Here is a 24,978-nt window from a genome sequence, read left to right as displayed (position 1 = left end):
TTTATTATTAAGCAAGTACTTACGATAGCATTGATTATACTTTCCATAGTTGATTTAGGAATGGCAATATATGAAAGTACTTATCGTGAAGTCTACAGTGTTGATTATTGCACACCATTTATAAAAATAATAACTTTTGTAAGTATATATTTTCTTGATAATTATCATAATTATTTCTTTCTCACTAATAATTATTGTTTATCTATTGTAATTAAAAAAATTAATCATAATTACATAGATTCTCATTATGACATTAAATAAATATGATAATTATTTCAGATTTTAGCATCTATTTTGATGATATATAACAGAAAATATGGAATGCGGACATCAGGTCTTTTATTCTTATTTTGGTTTATCCTTGCATTGTGTGGATGTGTCCAATTTAGAACTTTTATAAATAAATTAATTGATAGGGTATGTTAGATTTTAATTAGTGTTATAATTAAAAAGTTTGAATGTGTAGATACGTTTACAAATTGCACTTTTTATTTAAATTTTTAATTTCTTCCTAAATAAAAAACTAGTTTTAAAATCTTTACTTTCCAAAATAACTAATTAACGATTATACATTCAAGATTATAACGAAACTTAAAAAAAATTATTTGTTTTTAGGAAAAATCAACATATCCAATAGTGTCCTATATGATCTATTATCCAATAGTACTATTACTTTTTGTACTTAATTTCCTTGTTGATGCAGAGCCTAAATTTTCCGAGTATCCTACGGTAGGCTGTCATAGATATCGATTATATATTTATTATTTATTATATTACATGTTCAATATTTTATAATTGGTATGAAATATACAAATGATATATACTAGTATGAACTATACGAGAATACATAACTTTTAAGTTACAAATATTTGTGAATGATTTTTAATATTTACTCATTACTCAGGTTGAATCGCCATGTCCAGAACAAAGTGCTTCATATCCATCGAGACTTCTGTTTGCGTGGTTCGATGCCTTGGCGTGGAAGGGTTTTCGAAAACCTCTTGAAGCATCTGATTTGTGGTCAATGAACCCGGAAGATATGGCTATGGAAATTGTACCAAAATTCGACAAATATTGGGATAAAAACTTACAAAAGACAGACGAGTAAGTTTTGAATGCACAATTACCAAATTTCTTTCGTCAAATTAATCGACGTTAATTCACAAACGAATTAATTTGTTTGTTTTTATCTCAATCTGATAACAAGATTTTATAAGAATATGTAGCAGTTTTCTGGTAGTCTAATAATTTTTTAACAATATGTTCGTACATTTTTTGCTAACAAGACTGGTTTGGACTTACCTTAGGTAGGATGCTTTTTAATATTTCTTGATCAAGGTGATCGTTGATGTTTGATCTAATATAAATTTAATTTGTATGTAATAGACATTTTTTTGTATATATATAGAGTAGAAAGCGCAAAAGCGTCATTCCGGAAGGCATCTGGACAAGTGGATTTTAATAGTGGCCGTAAGAAGAAGATTGCCTCCATCCTGCCACCTATTTGCAAAGCTTTTGGAGCAACGTTTCTGTTTGGTGCATTTTTGAAATTGGTTCAAGATATCATGACCTTTATTAGTCCACAACTATTAAGGTAAATGCTCATAGAGCTCAACATATATTCTAATTGTATAGGATTTCTAGTTCTAATTTCTTTTTTTCTTTTCTTTCAGAGTTCTGATCGCTTTCGTCAAAGAAAAGGAAGAGCCATTATGGAAAGGATATTTCTATGCTGTATTACTTTTTCTCACAGCAACATTACAAACATTAGTGTTATCTCAATACTTTCATCGTATGTTCTTAGTTGGATTGCGTATACGTACTGCATTGATCGCAGCGATTTACCGTAAAGCACTGAGAATGTCCAACGCAGCCAGAAAGGAGTCCACTCTCGGCGAAATAGTGAACTTAATGTCTGTGGACGCTCAGAGATTTATGGATCTAACTGCGTATATAAATATGATTTGGTCGGCTCCATTACAAATAGTTCTAGCTTTGTATTTCTTGTGGGAAATATTGGGACCGGCGGTGCTGGCTGGTTTAGCAGTTATGATCATCCTTATCCCTGTGAATGCACTGATCGCGAACAAAGTGAAAACGCTGCAAATCAGACAAATGAAGAGCAAAGACGAGAGAGTGAAATTGATGAACGAGGTACTTAATGGTATCAAAGTACTGAAGCTTTATGCGTGGGAACCTTCCTTTGAACAACAGATACTTAAAATCAGAGCCAAAGAGATACAAGTGTTAAAAGAGGCGGCGTACTTAAATGCTGGTACGAGCTTCATATGGTCCTGTGCCCCTTTCTTGGTATGTTTCTAAAGTAAGAAATTTCTTATAGCATAATTAAAAATTAAATTATAATTAGAAATGATAGAAGTGTTCTAGTTTTTTTTTTTTTTACGAAATAAATTTTTCAATTTTGAAATCTTCAATTAATTGGATAGGATTCAATTACCTTGAAACTTTTCTTTTACATTCATTATCTTTTCATAAATTTACAGGTATCATTGGTGTCTTTTGCCACTTATGTACTTATAGATGAGAAGAACGTCTTGAATAGTTCAACTGCCTTTGTTTCGTTAAGTTTATTTAATGTTCTAAGATTCCCACTCTCTATGCTACCTATGATGATTAGTAACATAGTTCAAGTGAGTACATTGTTCCTTTTCTCTCTATATTCACTTTATTAATTATTTACATGTTACGTATTCTTGGTTAATGTTATATATATATTTTTTTGTAGGCTTATGTTTCCGTAAAACGTATCAACAAATTCATGAACATGGATGATTTAGATCCTAATAATGTGCAACATGACCCATCAGAACGTAAGACAAAACTTTCTTCTCTTAAATAAAGCTATATTAATTTTTATCTAATATATTGTTTCGGTAGTTTTGCACATAGTGTGTATCATATGTTTGTGTATGTGCCCGTGCGTCCGTGTATGTGTATGTATACAAAGAGTGCTATGCGCGCGCACACACACATCATATACACAACACAACAATAACATACAATATATATCATATGTACAATTCAGTAACATCAAAACAATACATAAGGATAAAAATTAATATAACTTTACATACATACATACACACACACAGGGTAATTCAGGACCTCTGTGACAAATTTTAAAGAATGATATGTCTCGCAGAAAAGATCATTTTTTGTCAAGCAAACTATGACGCGTTCTCTAACATGTTATTTAGATATTATGCGACCGTGAAAGTCTAAAATGATGTTTATTATAATTATGAAATGAATTTACCTACGTAGATATATTGGTTCTGTTGATGTTTATGTTCTTCGAATCTCTTAATGTTTATGTTTACATTGTTCAACCAAGCCATGGTCTCTTTTTCTTACCTCTGCTCTACATATAGTTGACACACTAGTTGACACTAAAGAGAAACTAATTGTACAAATATTCGCTGCTTTTAATCAAATTCGAAATAGATTTTAAATGTTCGATAGAGTTTAACAATCAATATCACGACGATACCATAAATATAATCAGGTTCAGAGTAGACACTTTGAATACGTAAACTATATAAGTATATTTGGAATAGTAAATAAATAATTCATTTCATAATCATAATAAATGTCACCTAGAACCTTCGCTATTAATGTAGCATCTAAATAACATATCAGAGAATTTAACACAAAATGATTCTTTCTGCAAGACCTATCATTTTTCAGAGTTTGTTGCAGAGGTCCTGAATCACCCCGTGTATATGTATGTCAGTGTGCATGTGTGTATAATGTTCAAATATTCAACCGACAAAATTTTAGAGATTTTCGGAGACCTTAAGGTTTACTTTTTGCAATTAGACTCTGAGTCAGAAATGCGTCGTTACATTGCTACGATGACGGGAATGTTGACAGGTTTTGAAGAAAGCAACATGTCAGGCATATGACATCACAAGCGCTCAATTCACATAGAGTATGGCGCACTGTTTACTTAAAAAATACCGCAATTTCTGAAAATTTTTCGGTTGAATATTCGAACACTTATATAGAACTTATACATATGTTACATTATATTATATTTCTATAGCACACGCCTTATTAATCGAGAATGGTAATTTCTGTTGGGATATGGAACATGTCGACAGACCAATATTACAAAATATTAATATGCATGTAGAACAAGGTCAATTAGTAGCGGTAGTTGGCACAGTGGGATCAGGCAAGAGTTCACTTCTATCTGCTTTACTCGGTGAGATGGATAAATTGAGCGGTAAAGTGAATACAAAAGTGAGTATTTTTTTTATTGCTTTTCGGAAAAATAAAATAGGTTTGTTTTTTAATGGAATCGATGTTAATTAATGTAATTTTAATATTTTTATTAGGGATCGATAGCATACGTTTCGCAACAACCATGGATACAAAATGCCACATTGCAGGACAACGTTCTGTTTGGAAAAGCCTTAAATAAATCGGTATATAATCGCGTAATAGAAGCGTGCGCGTTAAGCCCGGATCTCAAGATATTACCCGCAGGAGATCAAACCGAAATCGGAGAGAAGGGAATCAATCTGTCTGGTGGCCAAAAGCAAAGAGTAGCCTTAGCCAGAGCTGTATATAATGATTCCGATAATTATTTCTTAGATGATCCTCTGAGCGCAGTAGACTCGCACGTAGGAAAACATATATTTGAAAATGTGATAGGTCCAGGTGGTTTGCTTAAAAAGAAAACGAGAGTGCTCGTCACGCACGGCATTACGTATCTGCCAGAAGTCGATAACATTATCGTCCTTAAGGATGGCGAAATAACAGAATGCGGCACTTACAAGCAACTGTTAGAAAAAAGAGGTGCCTTCGCTGATTTTTTGGTACAACATTTACAAGAAGGTACTTATTCTTATTTGTTTCGCGTCATTTTTATTTCATGATATTTATTATAAAAATTTATTCTTACATTTTTCATGGATCTAAGTTGGAAATCGTAAGTCCATGAAAAAGTAATTACAATTCCTTGCTCTGCTTGCTTTGTTACTAGATTATTAGATTGGTGACACGTTCAATTAACAGAAAAGTTTTGCATCCCTTGGTTTAATATATGAAAACATTGTGTGTTTTATTGATTAAAGTATTACTTAACCTAAATAATTATATACCGTAATTATCGTATTTGATATTCTTTTCTTTTAATTTTGATATTTAAATTCTTATATTCGAGTTTGTTAGATAGAAATAGATAATTTCTTTTTCACCAATTTTATATTATATTATATAGAGACGTTTGCATGTGTGAATTCTCGACTTTTCCCCTTTTTGTAACTTTGGTACAGTTAACTTGTACAGTATTTGTCAAGTATTCTCTAAGATCAATATGACGAATTTGAAACAGTGCACGTTGACGACGGTTCCGAAGCAGATTTACGTGAAATTAAACAGCAACTTGAATCGACGATGGGAGCAGACGAGTTGCAGCAAAAGTTGACTCGAGCACGATCTAGAAAATCGGAGAGTTTAAGTGAATCTGGTTCTATAACTGATCGGAGATCACTCAATGGTTCGCTAAAAAGGTATAACTTAATAAATATATTTTATTAAAAATAATTACATTTTTACTTACATCCATTATGTCTCGAAAGGCAATACTCTACGGAAAGTCAACAATCTGCAAATTATATACATAATAATAGTATAAAAGAGAAAGAAGCAACGAAAACTAATAATACCGGGGAGAAATTGATAGAAGTTGAGAAGGCCGAAACTGGAAGTGTAAGTTACATTTAATATTTTTTTCAAAAATAATACATTTCTCTAGAGCAATTTCATGAGAAGAAAATATTAATTATATATGTATTTACATGTTTTTTTCTCATTATAAGGTAAAATGGAAAGTGTATTCTCACTATTTAGTGTCAATTGGGTTATTCTTATCAGTTGCGACGATCGTGATGAACGCTATTTTCCAAGCGTTTAGCATAGGTTCGAACGTCTGGCTTAGTGTTTGGTCAGACGATAATATGACTACTCCCAATGGCACGATCGACAAAGGGAGACAAGATATGTACCTGGGAGTGTACGGTGCACTGGGCATCGGTCAAGGTATGTTTTTATACAACACGTAGGTCTTGATAACGTCTTATCCGTTCAGCAGGTAAATCCAATTAGTATTGTTAAAAATTTCGCGTATACAAAGGACAGTCCAGTACCAGGTAAGCTTATTCCTAATTATTACTAATACGTGTAAAAAAAAAGTTATACTGATGTATATGCACTGATTTGATCATGAGAAGCGGTTAATTTCTATTTAACAAGTATGTTAACAGGCAATGGCACTTGATCTTGTTCGTTGTAGCATAGTAATTCAAAATGCATGTTCCCTCACAAATTACACATTATTGGGGTAACTTACTGATAAGTTATGCATACTTTAAAGTCTGTTGAGCCGAATGTGATTAATTTATGTGTGATTTATTACTAATCTACTAACCAACTTGTTTTCGTTAGAAGTCATGTTATAAATTATTCTTATGAATACATCTCATTATATACTCGAAAATCTCCTAATAATTTGAACAATTTCCTGGAAGAGAAAGAATTCAAGGGAGTGTAGTTTGCTGTGTCTATAAAGTAATTGCTGTACTTACAAAATAATTGGAAGACCATCTGAGAGAGAAATATTTTCTAATAACCATATGTTCGACTGCAAGTATTGTGATAACTATTTTCTAAGGATTTCTTTTTACTAGTGCATGAAAAATATTTCTGTTATTCGGAAACATCTTTTACTTGAGATTTCTTGATGTATAATTTGTTGATCTCTCTCTTAATATTTTTTATACGGATAAATAATTCATATATAACAATTATAGATAGTACACAGGAAAATGATTGACAGGCCATTCTTTCTATATTGTGGATATTATAATTTTATTTTAAAGTTATAATCAAAACTATAATTTTCTTTATATTTTGTAGTAAATTATATAACTCTCAATTGCATTATATGTTTAAAAGTGACTAATGTAATGTTATATGAATTCGCTTATAAACGCAAATTTCAAAATCACAAAATGGTCTCTCAACAATTTTTCCTATCTTGTTGACTTTGTTCGCCTGAAATCAATCATATAGATCATAGATCATGATGTCCATCACTTTATACTTAGATTTTATTGTGCAAGTTCGTCACACCATACGCCAAAGCTCATGTACGGACAGAACAGGTTAAAATGAGTAGAAGAATCCTCTACCATTTTCCGAACAATTACATAACATTTTGACGTAAAGGACGTGCGTCTGGGGAGACATTATTAGCGTTATCAATGCAAACGCTATCAAAGCTGTTCGTGGAGCTAATAGCGTGATAGTGATAGTGAGCTTCACAAATAACATTGCATTAGTATTTTTACAACTGCGTTATAGCGGCATTTTTGCAGTTTAAACACCTCTTTAGTTTTAACGTTCTGAAGATTTATTTAAACGTACACATACAATTGTTTATTATTTATAAAAATAATAAGTATGATTTACTGATACCGTTTGACAATCATGTTCAGTAACAGATATGCAGTTTACAATGTTTCGAGCGTTCATGCAGCTTACAAACGCTAACACTATCAATGCACTATTTCAGAAGGAATAGTGTTGATAGCGCATACAAAGGTTGCTTTATAAGTTTGATACATTTTTATGAGATTATGCCATAATCTATTTGGTGACGTGACGCTTAGGAAATTTCCACTCTTCAAGCTCTTCGAGCCCAAATTTCAGCTAGAAGTGACAGGTTGTTCAGTAGTTATTTGAAGTGATCGGTTTAGTAATTGGAAAAAAAGAATTCCATGCAGTGATAAAACACTTATTTAAAGAAGTAGACAGCATCGCAGATCAAAACCGAGTTAAACGAAGCTCATAGGGACTCTACTCCTGCATTGGAGATCATATATTTCTGGATAAGCGAATTTAAACGTGGCCAAACCTGCACTGAAGACGAAGCGCACGTCCGGACGTTCAATTGAAGTCACCACATCGGATATTGTGAAAAAAATCCAAGATATGATTATGGAAAATCGCTGAGTAAAGATGCATGAAATCAGGCCATAGGCATCTCGACGAAACAAGTATATAACATCCTGCAAAGAATTGCATATGAAAAAGCTGTGTGTATGGTGGGTGCCATAATAATTGATTCTAGATAAAAAATGCACGCAAAAGAACATTTCAATATAGTAGGCCTGTTCGTTTTGTCTGCACTGCTGAACTGGTGCATTAAGTTAAAGTGAGACAAACATAGGTTTTCTCACTTCAACTTGTTGCGCCAGTTCAGCAGTGTAGACAAAACGAACAGGTCTAGTGTTTGCCGATTACATGCAATTCGCTGGATTTTTGGTGTCGATTCGTGACTGTGGATGAAACTTGGATCCGCCATTACATTCCTGAATTGAAAGAGCAATCAAAACAGTGGACAATGCCTAGTGAAAATGCACCGAAGAAGGCAAAGACTGTTTTGTCGGCTGGAAAGGTGATGGTTACTATTTTTTTGAAATTTCGAAGGAACTAACCTAATTAATCACCTACAAAAAGGTAAGATAATAACAGGAGAATACTATGCAACATTATTGGACCGTTTAAAAGAAGAATTGAAAAATAAACAGCTAAGATTGGTGCACAAAAAGTGCTCCGAAGACGAAGTGCGCTCAGGACGTTCAGTTGAGGTCACCACATCGGATATCGTAGAAAAAATGATATAGTTATGGAAGATCGCCGAGTAAAAGTGCATGAGATCCACCAAAACGACATGCCGTCCTACAAGTCGACCGTGAGAAAATTATACGAACTGGGCTTTGAATTGATTCCTCGTCCATTATATTCTCCGGATTTGGTCCCGTGCGACTTTTTCCTGTTCCCAAATCTGAAAATCTGACTCGGTGGAAAGAAGTTCTTGTCAAATGAGGAAGTCATCGTCGCCATCAATGAATATTTTGTAGGCTTTCACATAGCTTACTTTTCCGACGGTATTAAAAAATTGTAAGCTCGCTGGATCAAGTATATCGCCCTTGATGAAGACTACGTTGAGAAGTAAAGACAATTTTTTCCAAAAAAGTGTTTTATTTGCTTTTTTACCAGACTTATCAAACAACTGTCGTAGTTATACATGCTACTATTAGTGATATCATGATAGCGTTTGCCAGTATTCCCATCTAGCTTCATGAACAGTTTATAGTGCTAAATGGTGCTAATAACGTTTCCCTGAATTAGAGTTACTAGGTATTTTCTTCGGGAAGGATTGTTCTTTTCTCTAGCCAAAAGTTGTTAAAATGTTTGTCGTGTGCTATTTGTTCTTCCTGATCACCCGGAAGGATTTTTTTCTTTTTGTTTGTCAGGTGTACTACCATAATAATGGCTCATCATAGATTATTTAATAATATTTTAATCAATATATTCTTATCAATAATATTAGATGCCCAAGAAAGTTCGTGTCGTTTTAATCAATAGAGATAAATAATAAATTTCCATAATAATTTTTATAAGTATTATATGCTTATATAAATTAATTCTTTTAAATAAGTTTTTGGGCAGTTTGACAATGACAAAACCTAGAAACGTCACGAACCTTTTTGGTTACCTAATATATACATGCAAAATACATGTATAAAATGTATAATGCATATATAAAATATACATGCAGTTGAAAATTGATGTTCGGAAAGATGATAGACGTATTCCACCAAACGATCTCTTTTTTGCTCATTAAAATGTTCCACCGTCCTTCCTCACTAACTTACAAATCTACACCCTATTCTGAACTCATCCTTATTAATGTAAGAAAGGTGACAAACTAATGTGCAGGATGTAGTAGCGCAATCGCATAAAAAGTACTTGATTGCACGATCGTTTCTCTTAGCAGCGACCAGTATCAGATGATAATAAAAGAAAAAGAAAAAAATGTGAACAGTACATAGATAATTATTTGTCATAGCATCCGATTTTGATTGTCGCTAAGAGATAATCATGTGGTCAGCCATTTTCTGTGTGATCCCATCGTTTTATCGCATCGCGTATGCTGATTTGTTAATTTTTTTCATTAATGATTCAAAATTTTATGTTAGTTATAATGTCAGTTGGTGATAGTTCGGAAGATAGAGGACTTTGTTATTTATTTTAATCACTATTATTCGCACAAGTTTTGACATATGTTGTGACGAATACTTTGTGTGTGTGTGTGTGTGTGTGCGCGTGTGTGTGTGCAGATACATACATACACATTATACAAGGTGCCCCATAACTCAACACGAGAAATTCGTAAAGACATAGAGCGGATTAAGGTAAACATAGAAGTCCTATACCGTTTTTTGATATTTGCAATAGTTATCGAGTTATTAATGACAGAAATCTGATGAGTGAGCGCACGCCGAGATGGATGATTGGAAAAACGTTGCAATCGCTCGACTCACAATATGACCCAATCAATCCAGCATCTGTTGGCAGCATCATTGTTCTTTCTCTCGCTGCGCGCCAGCAGTAGTTGGTGGGTCGACTAGACCGCGCTTTTGCTCGAGTGGCTACAATTTTCCATCTCATGTCAATGATAACTCAGTAACTATTGCGAATATTGCAAAATGGTATGGGACTTTTATGTTTCTTAATTTGCTCTATCTCTCCATGAATTCCCTGGCGAAAATATATCTACAAGAAACTACAAGAAACTGCGTGAATTGGAACACTTTCAAAGAGTAAGAAATCATTTCAGACTCTGTAAGAATTCGAAAAACTGCGTTTCTGTGAAATTCTTTATTCATTGCTTGAGTAATTATGCAATTTCTTTCTTTTCTCTAAACATTTTCCTAAACTTGAAATACTGAAATGTTCCTAGAAATAAAAAATGAAGAGTGGTAAATATGGAGAAAAGGGACCACCCTTCCAATGTCAATAATTTTCATATTTGTCATCAAGGTCATTACCCTCATTAATGTTATCAAGATTAACATATTGTTATAAACAATAAGCGCAAGCTATAATATAAGATATAATATAAGATTATAGCTTGCGCTTATTGTTTATAACAATATGTTAATCTTCATAACATTAATGGAGGTAATGACCTTGATGACAAATATGAAAATTATTGGAAGAGTGGTCCCTTTTCTTCATATTTACCATTTTTCATTTTTTATTTCTAGGAACATTTCAGTATTTCAAGGTAAATGTTTAGAGAAAAGAAAGAAATTGCATAATTACTCAGGCAATGAATAAAGAATTTCATAGAAACGCAGTTTTTCGAATTCTTACAGAGTCTGAAATGATTTCTTACTTTCTTTGAAAGTGTTCCAATTCACTCAGTTTCTTGTAGTCTCTTGTAGAAATATTTTCGTCAGAGTTTCTCGTACTGAGTTATGAGACACTATATATATGAAGAAAAAAGATATTCTTATTTTATTTTATTCAAGCTGCTGTTATATTTGTTATATAACATGAGCATGAAGTAGACGAAAGAAAGCTTCCTATAGTATTTAATATATTTCAAAATAATAAAAATAGGAAATTAGTCTGTACCCAATCGATGTATCAAGATTTACGATTTTGTAGTTTTTGTAGAATAAGTTATGACTACACAATGACTACGATTTGCAATGCATACGTGTATATCATAATTCAAATTTTCTGTAGAGTTCGCACTGATTTCCTGATTGGACAATTGCGTGTAAATTTGAGTAAATTGATTGTAGTGGGCATAGTTAACAATACATAATTTTGTACATAATTTTCGCTTTTCGTTCTAATCACCAATACTCTTATTATCAGTAATAAGTGCCAGCCACGTTAACTTAATTACATTTATGTTTACTAAATAAAATTAACAAGATACGTTAATTTCTTACATGTATCATATAAGTCGCAGTATTCATGCAGTATTTAATCAAACATATAGCTGTATGCATTAACAAACAAGTTAATTTCTTTTAGCAAAGAATGCAAAATATGGAAATTATGTGTCTTTTATAGGACTCTATTAGAGCAAGTCGACAATTGAGAAATTTTTCTTTTTTTCGATGCAACAAAAGAAAGGGGTCACTCACATTCACTTTGAACTAAATTTCAGCCACTTTTGTAATGCTGTCACAGACAGCGTTGGTCGTGGGCTGTCTGCAGAGCAGTAAATTGCTACATTCAGAGTTATTATTTGGCATACTGCGATCGCCGTTAGGATTCTTTGACATCACACCGTCCGGCAGAATATTAAACCGTTTTGGAAAGGACGTTGATGTAATAGACAACGTTTTACCTCCATGTATTAGAGCGTGGTTATTTTGCCTAACATCGGTATGCGAGCCCTAATCTTAATTTGTATCTATATCTTATATACGATTTTTAAACGCATATTTATATGCGATTTTTTTTTTTATCAATGAATGAATGGCGTACACAGAAAACACACTGGTCCACCAAACAGTACAAATATGATTAATCGGTATTAACAAATTCAAAAGTACTTCTTTATCGTGGTTTTTATTTGCAGTCTTCATTCTTCATGTATTCATTAGCGATTAGCAGACCATTAAAGAAGCATATTATTGATGAATCAATGAATCTACGTAATTGCATGTCTAGCGACACTATGTGTTCATACTATGATTTTACAAAGTACCGTTTTTACCGCAAATTGATTTCTTTTTTAATATGCGATTTGTCTATCGCGCACTATTACGTATATTTATATTTAGTTTTTATTATATTGTATATATATTTATTTGATTTACTTTTTTTGTAATGCACCTTTTACATGCACCTTAATTTATGTGTGACTGCAGTGAGGAACTTGCATATTGCATTAGACAAACAATAAGCAATTAATGAAAATGAACATTGCCATGATCTGTCGTTTGGAATCAATACCTGAGTAACAATCGCCGGCGAAGAACGCTACGTTCTTTAATATATAAGTAATCGTCAATTTTACTCGACAATAAATGCCAAAGGTTGATGCCAACGATCGTTGTAGGCGTGGGAATATTCGCAATGGCGTTATATTTGGCTAAAGGAATGATAAACTCGTCCATACGTCTCTTCCATGGCACGCTGGAACGCGTTCTTCGCAACCCGATGTCATTCTTTGACAAAACTCCGACCGGTCGAATTCTCAGTCGACTTGGTAAAGACATTGATGTCGTTGACAATATTCTACCAATGCTTCTACGTTCTTCAATCAATTGCCTCTTTGAGGTATGATATTCTCATGTAACTACGCACTAATTGCACATGTACTGGTTTTTCTGTGACAATGTTGTGAATTGGTATTACTGTCTTCTATTCGTCAAATGATATCACATTTTATTACAGATCAATACCTCTCTTTTTATCTTTTTTATTTTTTTTTCTTTTTCAACTTAATCGTTTGTGTACTATTATCTTAAAATATTGACTGCACGAAATATCTATTTCATTTTTGTTTTATTGATAAAAACTCAATCAGTATACAATCTGAGTTATTTTATATCAAGTCAATATATTAATTTTTCGTACATTTCAAGATCTTTCGATACAGAGTGACTAAACGATTTAAATATGATTAAAAAATTTTTTTTTCTTTTTCAACTGAATCATATTTATGATGAATTGGAATGAGGGATTGTTCTGTACACATTCCAACATAATCAAGACTTGAAGATATGCTTCAAGTCTTGAAAAATATGTAAATCTTTGTCGATACAAACAATTCAAATGTGTATTTTTGTGTATCTCATAAATATGCGATATTACATGAGAAAAACCCTATGTTGGATTTTACATGCTACGTTTTACGTGCTACTCTTTCGATCGCATTCCATTAATATCGTAAAGTTTATCGATTCTTTTGTTTATATATACGAGATATGCAAATCATTTTTATTATATCAGAAACGGCAATATAGCAAGACTAGGTATCTGATATTCATCTTAGTTGCAGGATGCTGTTGATGATGTTCATTTTCTATGTTACGATACGCTTTAGATCTGACAAATTAGAGACGCTATTATCACAACGGATGAATGATCGCGTTTCATTTGTTTCATATACCGCTTTAATAGTCCTCAAAGTGGAGTTTCGCTTCGACAAATTGTAAGCATTCTTATATCATCGCTTAGCAAAATCCATGATCGTTACTTTAATGTTGAATTTTACCTTTATGTTTATGTTACATTTTTGTTCCTTCAGTTTTTCCAGTTCTGTTTATTATTATTGTTTACACATTACCATAATCTTTCCATTTTTATTTCTTTCACGTCCGATTTATATTGTATATAATTATCATGTAACTATAGCATTATGTAGCAATCGTTCAGGGAATGGACACAATTATACTATTTAATATTCATGTACAGAGTACATAGTCTCGCTTGTGCTTGATTAACGCTTACTCTATACTTGCTTGTACAACTTATTTTTAATTACGATTCTGTTTTCTGGGAACTGCTTGTATCTATCATATACAAACTGGCATGATAGCCTTACCATCTAGTAATAATAATTAGAATTTTTCATAAAAAGTTTGATAAGTAACGTAAAGCATAAAATACATAACGTAACATGACGTAATGTAACATAAGAGAAAAAATGTAAGAAAAGAAGTAATGTTAGACGTATTTTTTCTATTAGATGTTGAGGCTTATTATGTTGATCCGTATATTAGCTAAATTTCACAAACTTCCGTATTCTATATTAGATTATTAGCGCGTATAGGTTTCGTGGGATAAAATATGATTTTTCCATATGTCGGGTAGGCAAAAATATCACTTGAAGTAAACTTATAAACTGTGACAGAATTTTGTTATATTGTTGTACATGATGAAGTTGCGCAGGAACAGACATTTTAAAAAGAAAGATATTCAATATTTCTGTATGAGAACACGTATATTCTTGATCTGCCTACTTGACAAATGGTAATTGGTTTTATGCTCTAGGTCGTTGTTAGTGGTCCGGTGCAGTAAAAGTTTGTGCTATGTTTTGTCCGGTATGTCACAGCAAACTTCACACCTTCGCATAATATGAGACAAAAGTGGAGCGGTTTAAATTCATGATATCACAAATGTGTGAATGAGTTTTGAGCAATATTGTAATGCAGAAAAAAAAACTAAGTGTTTTTATACATATTACATTCCGGGATTGTTAATATATCACTCGTATTAAACGCCAAAAAGGAGAGAGAGGGGGGAGTGTGTGTATGTGTATGTAAGGAGAGAGAGAATGATTGGAGGTGGACAGGAGAGAAAAAATTTGTTTGCACATGTAATATGTTTTATGTAACGCATTATATTTGACTATATTTTTATATTTGGCTAATTTAAACGTTTATTATCAATCTGTCTGAAGAGATCGTGAAAATTTTATATCAGGGTGTGATCACGACAAAAGTTATCCATGTCTGCTGTTGTAGCGATGACGAGCTTTTTCTGCGATTTGGCACCGCAGCTGGGCTGCTGGTTGGCTGCTCGCCAGATGCACATAGTGATGCTGCGTGCTGTGATGCGTGCACCATTGACCTTCTTTGATACGACCCCTATTGGTCGTATTATCTCCAGGTTTGCTAAAGATGTGGACGTACTGGATACATCTCTTCCTCCGCAAATTTCCGATACCATCTATTGTTTGTTCGAGGTAATTGTTTTGGAAGCGCACGTTGAAAACCGCAGTTGGGATCTCTTTATTATTTTCTTTCCCCATATGCTTCCTATTCGTATTACTCGATTCATGTGAATTCTGCGTACATTTCCTTCTCATTTTTCTATGCTGAGAGCAAAGAGAACTTTCGTATATATGTATCTTAGGTTGAAATCTAATACATTTCATTCAAATATGTAACTTTTTCCGTATTAAAAAGAATATACAAGACAGATGGTATTGGTATATCGTAATGGATGTACATGTGTGATAATTTTATTGGTGACTCTACAGGACCAGTGGAAAATTTGAGAAAGTATTATTTTGGAGATAATTATTTAGCGCAAAAGTACGCGTATAAGAGGTGAACGTTCCGTAAAATTTGTCATTGCGTATAATTGTGTCCGCCTTGATAATGAGCCATTTGTATAGCCAGTCATTATTTATCCTATTCGTTCCAGAATAAAAAAAAGACTCGATTAAGAGACACACATAAGTGTATCTTGACGTTAATGTTTTTTCGTATTTATATGCATTTGTTTTGATGCATATAGCAATAATCATATTCATGGTACATGTTGGTGGGCCTATAAAAAAACTCTATCAGTTTATCCTTTACGTGCTATTTTGTTTTAGAAAAAAATATCAACACTTCGTCTGTAACGTTTCTACGTGATGACAGTTTATTTTTTATATATATATATCTCTTTATATTTTATTCTTCGTATATTATTACATACATCCGTATATAAAAACATTCTAAACACAGATAACTTTTTTCAGTTTTCTTCAATCGATTAATTTATATCGTGTATAATATATTGTAATATCATATGATAGTATTACATTTTTTATTATAATTATATTAAGAGCAATTGGGTGCGTGCGTGCGTACGTGTGTACGTGTTACACACGCACAACATGTTTCAGACCACTATCTACTTTTTTTATTTAAAAAAGCGATGTTTTATATGTTTTATGTTTTATATGTTGTATGTTTTATATGTTGTATGTTTTATGTGTATGTGTATATATACAGGGTGATCCGAAATTCCCGCATTCGGAGTATAGGACATAATACTTTATGCTAAAATAAACAACTTTTTCCTTTAGCAAAATTGCGTTTGACAAGTAGTTTTTGTAGAAAAACGTGTTAAATTTAACGAATAAGTGCTCTTGTTTATGTGACGCTCAAGGCCGGCGCACGCGCCTCACTCGCGTGTACCCAGTCAATGACTAATATTCATAAGTAATGCCTTTTAAGATGCTCATACGGCTCTGTTGTGATTAATTTACGACATCTTAAAACTGTACTTAAGACAATCTTAAATAATAATAATTAACTATGAACAATAGCGGGATTTGACCTTCTTCCATATTGTATTGCTTAAGTAATGAAAAGTTAATAAAATAAGTACTGCCTTTATTTCTTACGTAATAAATGAATAAAAAATTTTCTGATTGCACAATATCATCTGAAAATAAAAACAAATGTAAATAGTAATATGCTTTGCGAATTGTGAAATCCCAGTATTGTTTATAGTTGATTTTTATTATTTAAAATTCTCTTAAGTACAATCTTAAGATGTCGTCAATTAATCACAACAGAGCCGTATGACCGTCTTAAAAAATATTACTTATGAATACTAGAATACTCACTGACTAAATACACGCGAGTGAAGCGCGCGAGCCGGCCCTGAGCGCTACACAGACAAGAGCACTTATTCATTAACTTTAACACGTTCTTCTGCAAAAACTACTTGTCGGGCGCAATTTTGCTGAAGGAAAAAGTTGTTTGTTTTAGCATAAAATATCATGTCCCGTATTCCGAATGCGGGAACTTCGGATCACCCTGTATAAACATATACCTATATATAAATGGGAAATATGTGTTTACTATGTAAAAGCTTATCTGAAGTTTCTGATGATAGTATTTTCACGTTTGGAAAATATCAAAAACAAAGGACAATTTCAAAGTGTTAAATAGCAATATAGAGCAACACGGATATCGTTGAATATAATTTTTGTCTTATGATATCAATAGCTCTCAGGATTTTTAAAAGATTTAAAAAATGGCAAGCTTTCTGAATCCATATCACGAGTCTGACTTATGTTTGTTACGTTTGACTGTATGTCGCAAACACTTTGAATATCTATAACTATCTTCGCCCATTTCCGAATAATATTAAATTTTTTTTCAAGCAAAAATTTTTGTTAATACTCTATCCAATGATACGCATATTGCAATTTAATACTTTTAAATTGTCCTCAGTTTTTAATATTTTTGGGATTTCTTAAAAGTGAAAGTATACCGCCATTAGAAGCTTTAAATGCGTTTTTATGATAAATATGCCCCCAACTTCGTGGCATCGCCTTTTTTCAGAATGAAAAAGGCGAGTGGTTTGAAACATCCTGTATACACATGTGTGTATGTACATATAAAAACTCATGTATGCATATACAGTTGTCTATATGTATATATGTTTGTGTTATATGCATGTATTTGTATCTTTTTTCAACGAATTAATATCCATTACAGGTTATAGCTACTCTTTTTGTAATAAGCTACAGTACACCTATATTTATCGCAGTAATACTGCCAATAGGCGCGCTTTATTATTTTATTCAACGTTTTTACGTTGCATCATCGCGCCAATTAAAAAGATTAGAGTCCGTATCAAGGTCTCCTATATATTCACATTTTAGTGAATCAGTGACCGGTAGGTTTTAAAGCTGTATCCTTACTTCACAATATTAATTATTAATATTAAAGCGAATATAAAAATAACGCTTTTACTTGTTCATTATCCAGGTGCATCGATAATTAGAGCGTATGGTGTACAGGAACAGTTCATTCACGAATCAGAAAGTAGAGTAGATATCAATCAAGTATGTTACTATCCTAGCATTATTGCAAACAGGTAAATATATATTCTCATTATATGTACACATTATTGCATATTCTATGTATAACATGTCATTAACCAAAATGAATCCGTTGCAGATGGCTAGCTGTGAGACTAGAAATGGTCGGAAATCTAATAATATTCTTCGCGGCGTTATTCGCAGTTTTAGGTAGAGATTCACAGGACATGAGTGCAGGAATCGTTGGTCTATCAGTCAGCTATGCCTTACAAGTAAAGCATTGCAATTGTTAATGTATGATATGACGTTATTTTAAGATGAGACATTTCTTCATCTGGAAATATATTCTATTATTTATATGAAGAATATGTAGAACAAATGCGTTAATGTATGTGATATATAAATTGTACACGATTTGTGACTGTCGCACAGATCACCCAGACTTTGAACTGGCTGGTTCGAATGACGTCCGACGTCGAGACCAATATTGTCGCGGTGGAGAGAATAAAAGAATACGGAGAGACAACGCAGGAAGCATCATGGAAGAATTCAGAGTACACGCCTCCCAAAGAGTGGCCTAGTAACGGACGCGTTGACTTCAGGAATTTCAAAGTCCGCTACCGCGAAGGGTTGGATCTTGTACTACACGGCATTTCGTTCAGCGTTCTTGGCAGCGAGAAAATCGGCATAGTCGGCAGAACGGGTGCCGGCAAATCGTCTTTGACACTGGCACTCTTTAGGATAATCGAGGCTGCCAGCGGCGAGATCCTTATCGATGACATTGACATTTCTAAGCTGGGTCTTCACGACTTACGTTCTAAATTGACCATTATACCACAAGATCCTGTGTTGTTCTCCGGAACGCTACGAATGAATCTAGACCCCTTCGATAATCATACCGACGACGAAGTGTGGAGAGCATTGGAACACGCACATCTAAAATCGTTTGTGAAAAGTATGTATACTTTCTTTTTCGACGGGTCGTTCTGTTGAGAAATCTCTAACTTATCGGTGTTGCGCTTCAGATTTGCCAAGTAGTCTTCTGCACGAGGTATCTGAGGGTGGAGAAAACTTGAGTGTGGGACAACGACAATTGATCTGCTTGGCGAGAGCATTGTTGAGGAAAACGAAAGTTCTGATATTGGATGAAGCCACGGCTGCGGTCGATTTGGAGACGGATGATTTGATTCAAACTACTATCCGCCACGAATTCAAGGATTGTACAGTACTCACGATAGCTCATAGGCTCAACACTATTTTAGATTCAGATAAGTATGTATGTTTTAAGTTTTAAATTTGTATAAACGCGTTTTAAATGTATGAACGTTCTTATGTCATATATATGCTTTATTTTTGCTTTGCAAGATCTCTGCTACTTACTGATTTTATTTTTAATTGTAACAATTATCGAAACCGTTACACATAGATTGCAATTAGTTATGGTTTAATTGTGATTATTGCTATATAATGCTGTATAATTGCAAAAACACATTTCGTTTTCTCTTTTTGTTCGTATTACAAAAAATAATATTATTTCAGGGTAATCGTGTTGGATAAAGGGTTAATTGTTGAATATGATTCTCCGGATACGCTACTTCGTAACCCGACTAGCTCTTTCTACAGTATGGCTAAAGACGCAGGTCTAGCTGCTTAAGCGAAAGGAATATGTTGCAAGAATTTTTTCCAATGACTACATTATCCACGAGTTAATGTCAAAAGAAACAACAAAACCAACATTCAGAAAGCCATAGAACAAATAATGTAGCTTAACAATCTAGATTAATTATAGTAAAGTCTTTCTATGCAATGAAAAAAAACGAACATTCGATAATAGACGATACAAAAAAACGCTGATTCGTTCGCCGTCGAAGAATTTTATAAGACGAGAGGAATCACCTTGCCAAATTGTACTGTCGATTATCGAATTTTCTATATACAAGGCATCTCATAATTGTAGCCTAAGACATAATGGTATTTTTGAGCGTAACGTAAATTCAGATGATGCATAATTTTTTATTCAATTCAATTTTATTTAATTCAGTTGAATAGTTATTCAATTATTCAGAGAATAAAATTGAAATCAGCGAAAAATAGATGTCACAACGGTTTCTTATTCCTTCGCACAAACCCTCTTCGCTAATTTGATAGCTGAGAAATGGTGCATTATTTAAATATTTGCAAAAGAAGTGTGTGTGTACATACTCACGTGCACACGTACATACATTTATAGTAAATAAAGTTTTGTAGTGATGTCTCATGAAATGAGGTATGCACGATATAGCTCGGTTTTAAAACGGCGTCAATGTCCATTATCTATTACGTATTTGGATTTATGTCTAATTGGATAATGGTTGGATAAAATGTCACAATATTTTATGCATTCTATGATACGGATATTCTGTATCGTATTAAAGTAGGACTGCCAACAAAATATACATGTGATCAGTAAAAGTGATATCTTTACTCGCTCGAATTAAAAAAAAAACAAAGAAGAAACTAAAATACCTATCTAGATAATTAACAGAAATTAATTATAAAATTTATTAGTATCATTATCGCACAAAAAAAAATATTTGAGTGCAATAAAAGTGGAATAGTGCGTTTGTGATACTATGCATTTAAAATTGTAGCGAATATTTTTCAACAATTTAAAATTACCGATGTATGCAACTAATACGATACAGAATATCACTTCCGATAAGCGGAATGCGAACGAATCTTATTTCGTGTGTTAGTCTCTGTACTTTTACATTTTTCCCGAAGAATCTGTCCTTCAAAGCGAATTACATTAAGAATAGCGAATTTGAACGTTTACAAGCGAGAATATCGCAAAAAGCGATTTCTATTCGTTCATGAAATTTTGCATCTGATAATTTTATTATAAATCGTGCCCGTTTTAATAGTTATATTTATTAAAGTAACTTTATCAATAAAAAATATACGTACAGTGATCAATAAAAGGTTATCCATTTGAATAAAAAAGAAAAAAGAAAAAAAGGAAGGTAGGCCAAAAAACTACAGATGTTAAATAATAATAACGACAAAGAAAATATTATTTACAGCTTTTATGATATATAATAAAAATATAATAGAAGCCAAGCACAAAAACTAATGTGCGAATGATCTCTGTTTTGCGTTATATTAAATTGAATATTACACATTAATTTAAAATAAATTGCAAATTTTGATCCATGTTAGATTCTTTTTATTGCCAAGAAACAAATATCATCACAACTATACAAACAAATTTGATATCATAATCTTCCATTCTTTTTTACAAAGAAAAAAACACAAGAAACAATATAAAAAATATTTTCTTTGCGAAAAGAAAGAGATTATAGGATTGAAACATTTATTATAATTACAATAATGTTTGTTTCTTTTGGTACTGAAAAGAATCTGATATAAAGTTGAACCGAAATTTGTAATTTACTTTAATTTAATATACTGTTGGTTTATCAAAGCAGAGATTATTTGTACTTTAATTCTTGCGCTTAGCTCCTATTGGCCTATTATACCTACTTGATTGTGTTCATGGTGATTCATTATTTGAACTTTTTCGGCTATTAGATCACTGAGCCTTAAAGTACTATTTCCTCACATAATTGATACTGTATAATAACGTAATTATTCGGAATATATTTGATCTTCCAAGGCATTTTTATATTTAAACGCATATAGTGAAAACTTCTTGTGAACTGCATACTCACTTAAAAGAAGAAGAAAGACATCTTTATTTTTCATTAACATATGCGATATGACCATTAGTCGTGGTAAAAGTATTATTTATTTTAATCTCCTTACGTCTTATACACATGTAATACCATCGTAAACTCAATAATATATTTTAATTTTCATATTACCTACGCACTTGCCTTGTTGGAAACTAGTACAAGTTCATTTAAAAATAGGATTTGATATCGTTTACAAACAATCTTATTCTTACAAATTATGAGAAAGTAAATAATGACATTGCAATAGTATGGTACAAATCTTTGCGAAAAAAATTGGAAAAGAAAAGAAAATACGTCACGCTTTACTGTGTGTATGACGTACGTACGTGCTTGCGTGTCGCGCACGTGTGTGTGCGTGCGTATATGTGTGTGTGGGTATCGCGTGCGCGCGCGCGGTGTGCTCTATCTTATATAAAGTTCTCTTGTATTATTCAAAGTATAGATAAATAATATCTGTGCCTATTTTACAAAAATGAGCAACAGAGAGATCGCATCAGGAATCGCCATGCCGCAATTGAAAGAAATACAAAATCCGCATAATTAATTTGTTTTTTAACGGTTTGGCTACTAATGCATGAATAAATTACAGGACATTCTACTCGATGTTTGTAATTTCCTATATATATTTTATATAGTAATCCATGTACGAATATGCATATTTTAATCCCTTACGTAGATTATTGCTGGATATAAACAACAGTTGTTTGGAGAATATTAACGTGAATACACACGTCGAGAGAGCGTACTTGTTTTATATCTGTCATTTTTATGCAAGCAAAGCTGCTCCCGGCAATAGTGCGATTATCAAAGAAAAAAGATAAAAATAGATATGATTATTGAAGAGATTTCAAATAAGGTATACTTAATATTCATAAAAATAAAAAAACAGAAGAAACAAATTTTCATCTATAAAAGAAAATTTATGAAAGCGCACACTTTGTAAAAGTAATAGTTTAAGTCTCAATTAGCTGAGGTCCCAGTAGAAAGATACGATGTTTGTTCAGTGATAAATGTGCTCAAGATAATACACGGAATGAAAAGTACTATGCACAAAGCAAAGTTCGCTAGAATGTTAAATTTGATATTATAATTATAACTTACCGCATCCCCGGACTTTCTCTCGCAAAATTACGGAAGCTATTATATTACGAGTGTAATGTTTAGTACTAAATCATAACTAAAGGATAGTTCGATGCTTTTTAATTTATAATACCATTTGTAGATTTTTATTGCTGATAAATGGTAACTTAAAAATCAGTGTATGATATCAACGGTATGATAATCGTTCTCTATAATTAATTGACATGAAATATCATTTCTTATTCTTCGTCTCATGTTACCATGTCTAATGTTAATGTAAATTTTGTTATTTTATGAAACAGAGCTCTATTTGTATGTTTGTGTGTCTGTCAATGTATTTGTTACATTACCATTGTTGCTCTTAGCTATTTTAATCTTTTAAAAAAAGTTAAAGAGATCTGGACGAAAATCCATCTTATTATTCGTAAAATTATAAATACCTAATATAATGAGATATTTCAGTTATATAACTCTCTCGAATCTGAGACAGGACAATGGTTAACTATGGAACTAGTGGTTGGACGAATTTACAAGAGCACGTAACTCAAAAACATGCGGACTCGAAAGGGTTATATGAAATTATCTCCCGTGATTACATTGCTGAGAGAAAATAGTAAATTATACTTTTGCGTTACTACATTTCCATTGTTAAAAATGTATAGATTAAACCACAAATTAAATATTTTTAACTTTTTACTTAGAAATTGCACTGAACTTTGTGTTCATATTTTCACGTATATCTCATATAAATGCTAAACAAATAATTACTTATTTTAATATTAAGTCTTATAAGCTTCCTTATTTTATACAACGAAGAGAAATAAGGAGAACAGTAAAATAACGATGAGGAGGAATTACTTATATATTATAAAGAATAATTTTTATAATCGCATCTAAAAAAGAAGAGCATCCATGTCATATGTTACATTATTTGAGTTATCATATTCTTTCAGTTCTTATTTTCTGCAACAATAATATACGATATTTTTGCTATTTCATACAATAATTCAAATCGAAGAACCGTGTTAAAACTTTACGTTGCACCACCATACATAAACTATGTTATATAAACTTGTCGAAAACAAATACGTAGTAATCGTGTGTGTGTCTGTGTGTGTGTGTGTGTGTGTGCGTGTGTGCGGGCGCGCGCGCGCGCGCTTGCAAATATATAACAATTGTATATTTAAAACAACGTAAATTGTACAATCATTGATCAAAGATTGTTATGAAATATAAAATTAAGTATATTTGTGATATTAATACGTTAGGATATTATTAAGGTTCATAATATAGAAAGGATAATGAAAAAGAAATTCAAAGATTATCAATTTTACAAAAAGATATTCCAGTATACATCAAAATCACAAAATGTCTCAATACAAATAGAAGGGATCTGAATTCGCTTATTATTTATAAACAAATGATACGTACCAGATGGCATACAAGTACAAATGCGCGCGCGTACATACACACATACAGAGAGAGAGAGAGAGAAAGAGAGAGAGAGGAGAGAGGGGGGGAGGGAGAGAATTTGAAAAGTAATGAATTACTTATAGCGCTGTTATTATCAAAAATTACTTCTTTCAATAGGAACTAAACTATTGCAATTTGATGGTAACTGCCATGGTCCTCCTTACCACATATAGAAATGCCTATTATTACAATAGAAATGATAAAATTATTTGTGACAAAGCT

At 32.4% G+C, this 24,978-nt stretch overlaps 1 protein-coding gene across 8 annotated transcripts in view; it reads left to right on the top strand.

Annotated features, from left to right (window-relative positions):
• MRP (Multidrug-Resistance like Protein 1) overlaps positions 1–21,233 on the top strand; it is a 24,113-nt gene extending 2,880 nt beyond the window's left edge. Inside the window, exons 2-23 of one of the 8 annotated variants that reach the window (XM_019845589.2) lie at positions 1–138; positions 280–417; positions 616–729; positions 905–1,104; positions 1,287–1,307; positions 1,409–1,594; positions 1,674–2,310; positions 2,505–2,651; positions 2,747–2,831; positions 4,067–4,266; positions 4,362–4,863; positions 4,949–4,957; positions 5,363–5,540; positions 5,610–5,739; positions 5,850–6,069; positions 15,381–15,601; positions 18,144–18,324; positions 18,417–18,525; positions 18,609–18,741; positions 18,902–19,424; positions 19,495–19,741; positions 20,009–21,233. The exon at positions 1–138 is cut by the window's left edge and continues 162 nt beyond it. In XM_019845589.2, coding sequence (XP_019701148.1) covers positions 1–138; positions 280–417; positions 616–729; positions 905–1,104; positions 1,287–1,307; positions 1,409–1,594; positions 1,674–2,310; positions 2,505–2,651; positions 2,747–2,831; positions 4,067–4,266; positions 4,362–4,863; positions 4,949–4,957; positions 5,363–5,540; positions 5,610–5,739; positions 5,850–6,069; positions 15,381–15,601; positions 18,144–18,324; positions 18,417–18,525; positions 18,609–18,741; positions 18,902–19,424; positions 19,495–19,741; positions 20,009–20,123 — 4,434 coding nt within the window. In that variant the 3' untranslated portion in view covers positions 20,124–21,233. Of the gene's footprint in view, positions 139–279; positions 418–615; positions 730–904; positions 1,105–1,286; positions 1,308–1,408; positions 1,595–1,673; positions 2,311–2,504; positions 2,652–2,746; positions 2,832–4,066; positions 4,267–4,361; positions 4,864–4,948; positions 4,958–5,362; positions 5,541–5,609; positions 5,740–5,849; positions 6,070–12,067; positions 12,289–12,967; positions 13,189–15,380; positions 15,602–18,143; positions 18,325–18,416; positions 18,526–18,608; positions 18,742–18,901; positions 19,425–19,494; positions 19,742–20,008 lie in introns of all 8 variants that reach the window. The other 7 variants (XM_019845588.2, XM_019845587.1, XM_011156199.3 and 4 more) reach the window with 7 other exon arrangements.
• Positions 21,234–24,978: the final 3,745 nt, after the last annotated feature.

The sequence above is a fragment of the Harpegnathos saltator genome, unplaced genomic scaffold (genome assembly GCF_003227715.2).
Source record: "Harpegnathos saltator strain DR-91 unplaced genomic scaffold, Hsal_v8.6 scaffold456, whole genome shotgun sequence".
Classification (NCBI taxonomy): Eukaryota; Metazoa; Arthropoda; class Insecta; order Hymenoptera; family Formicidae; genus Harpegnathos; species Harpegnathos saltator.
This window is presented reverse-complemented; position numbering and strand designations above follow the sequence as displayed.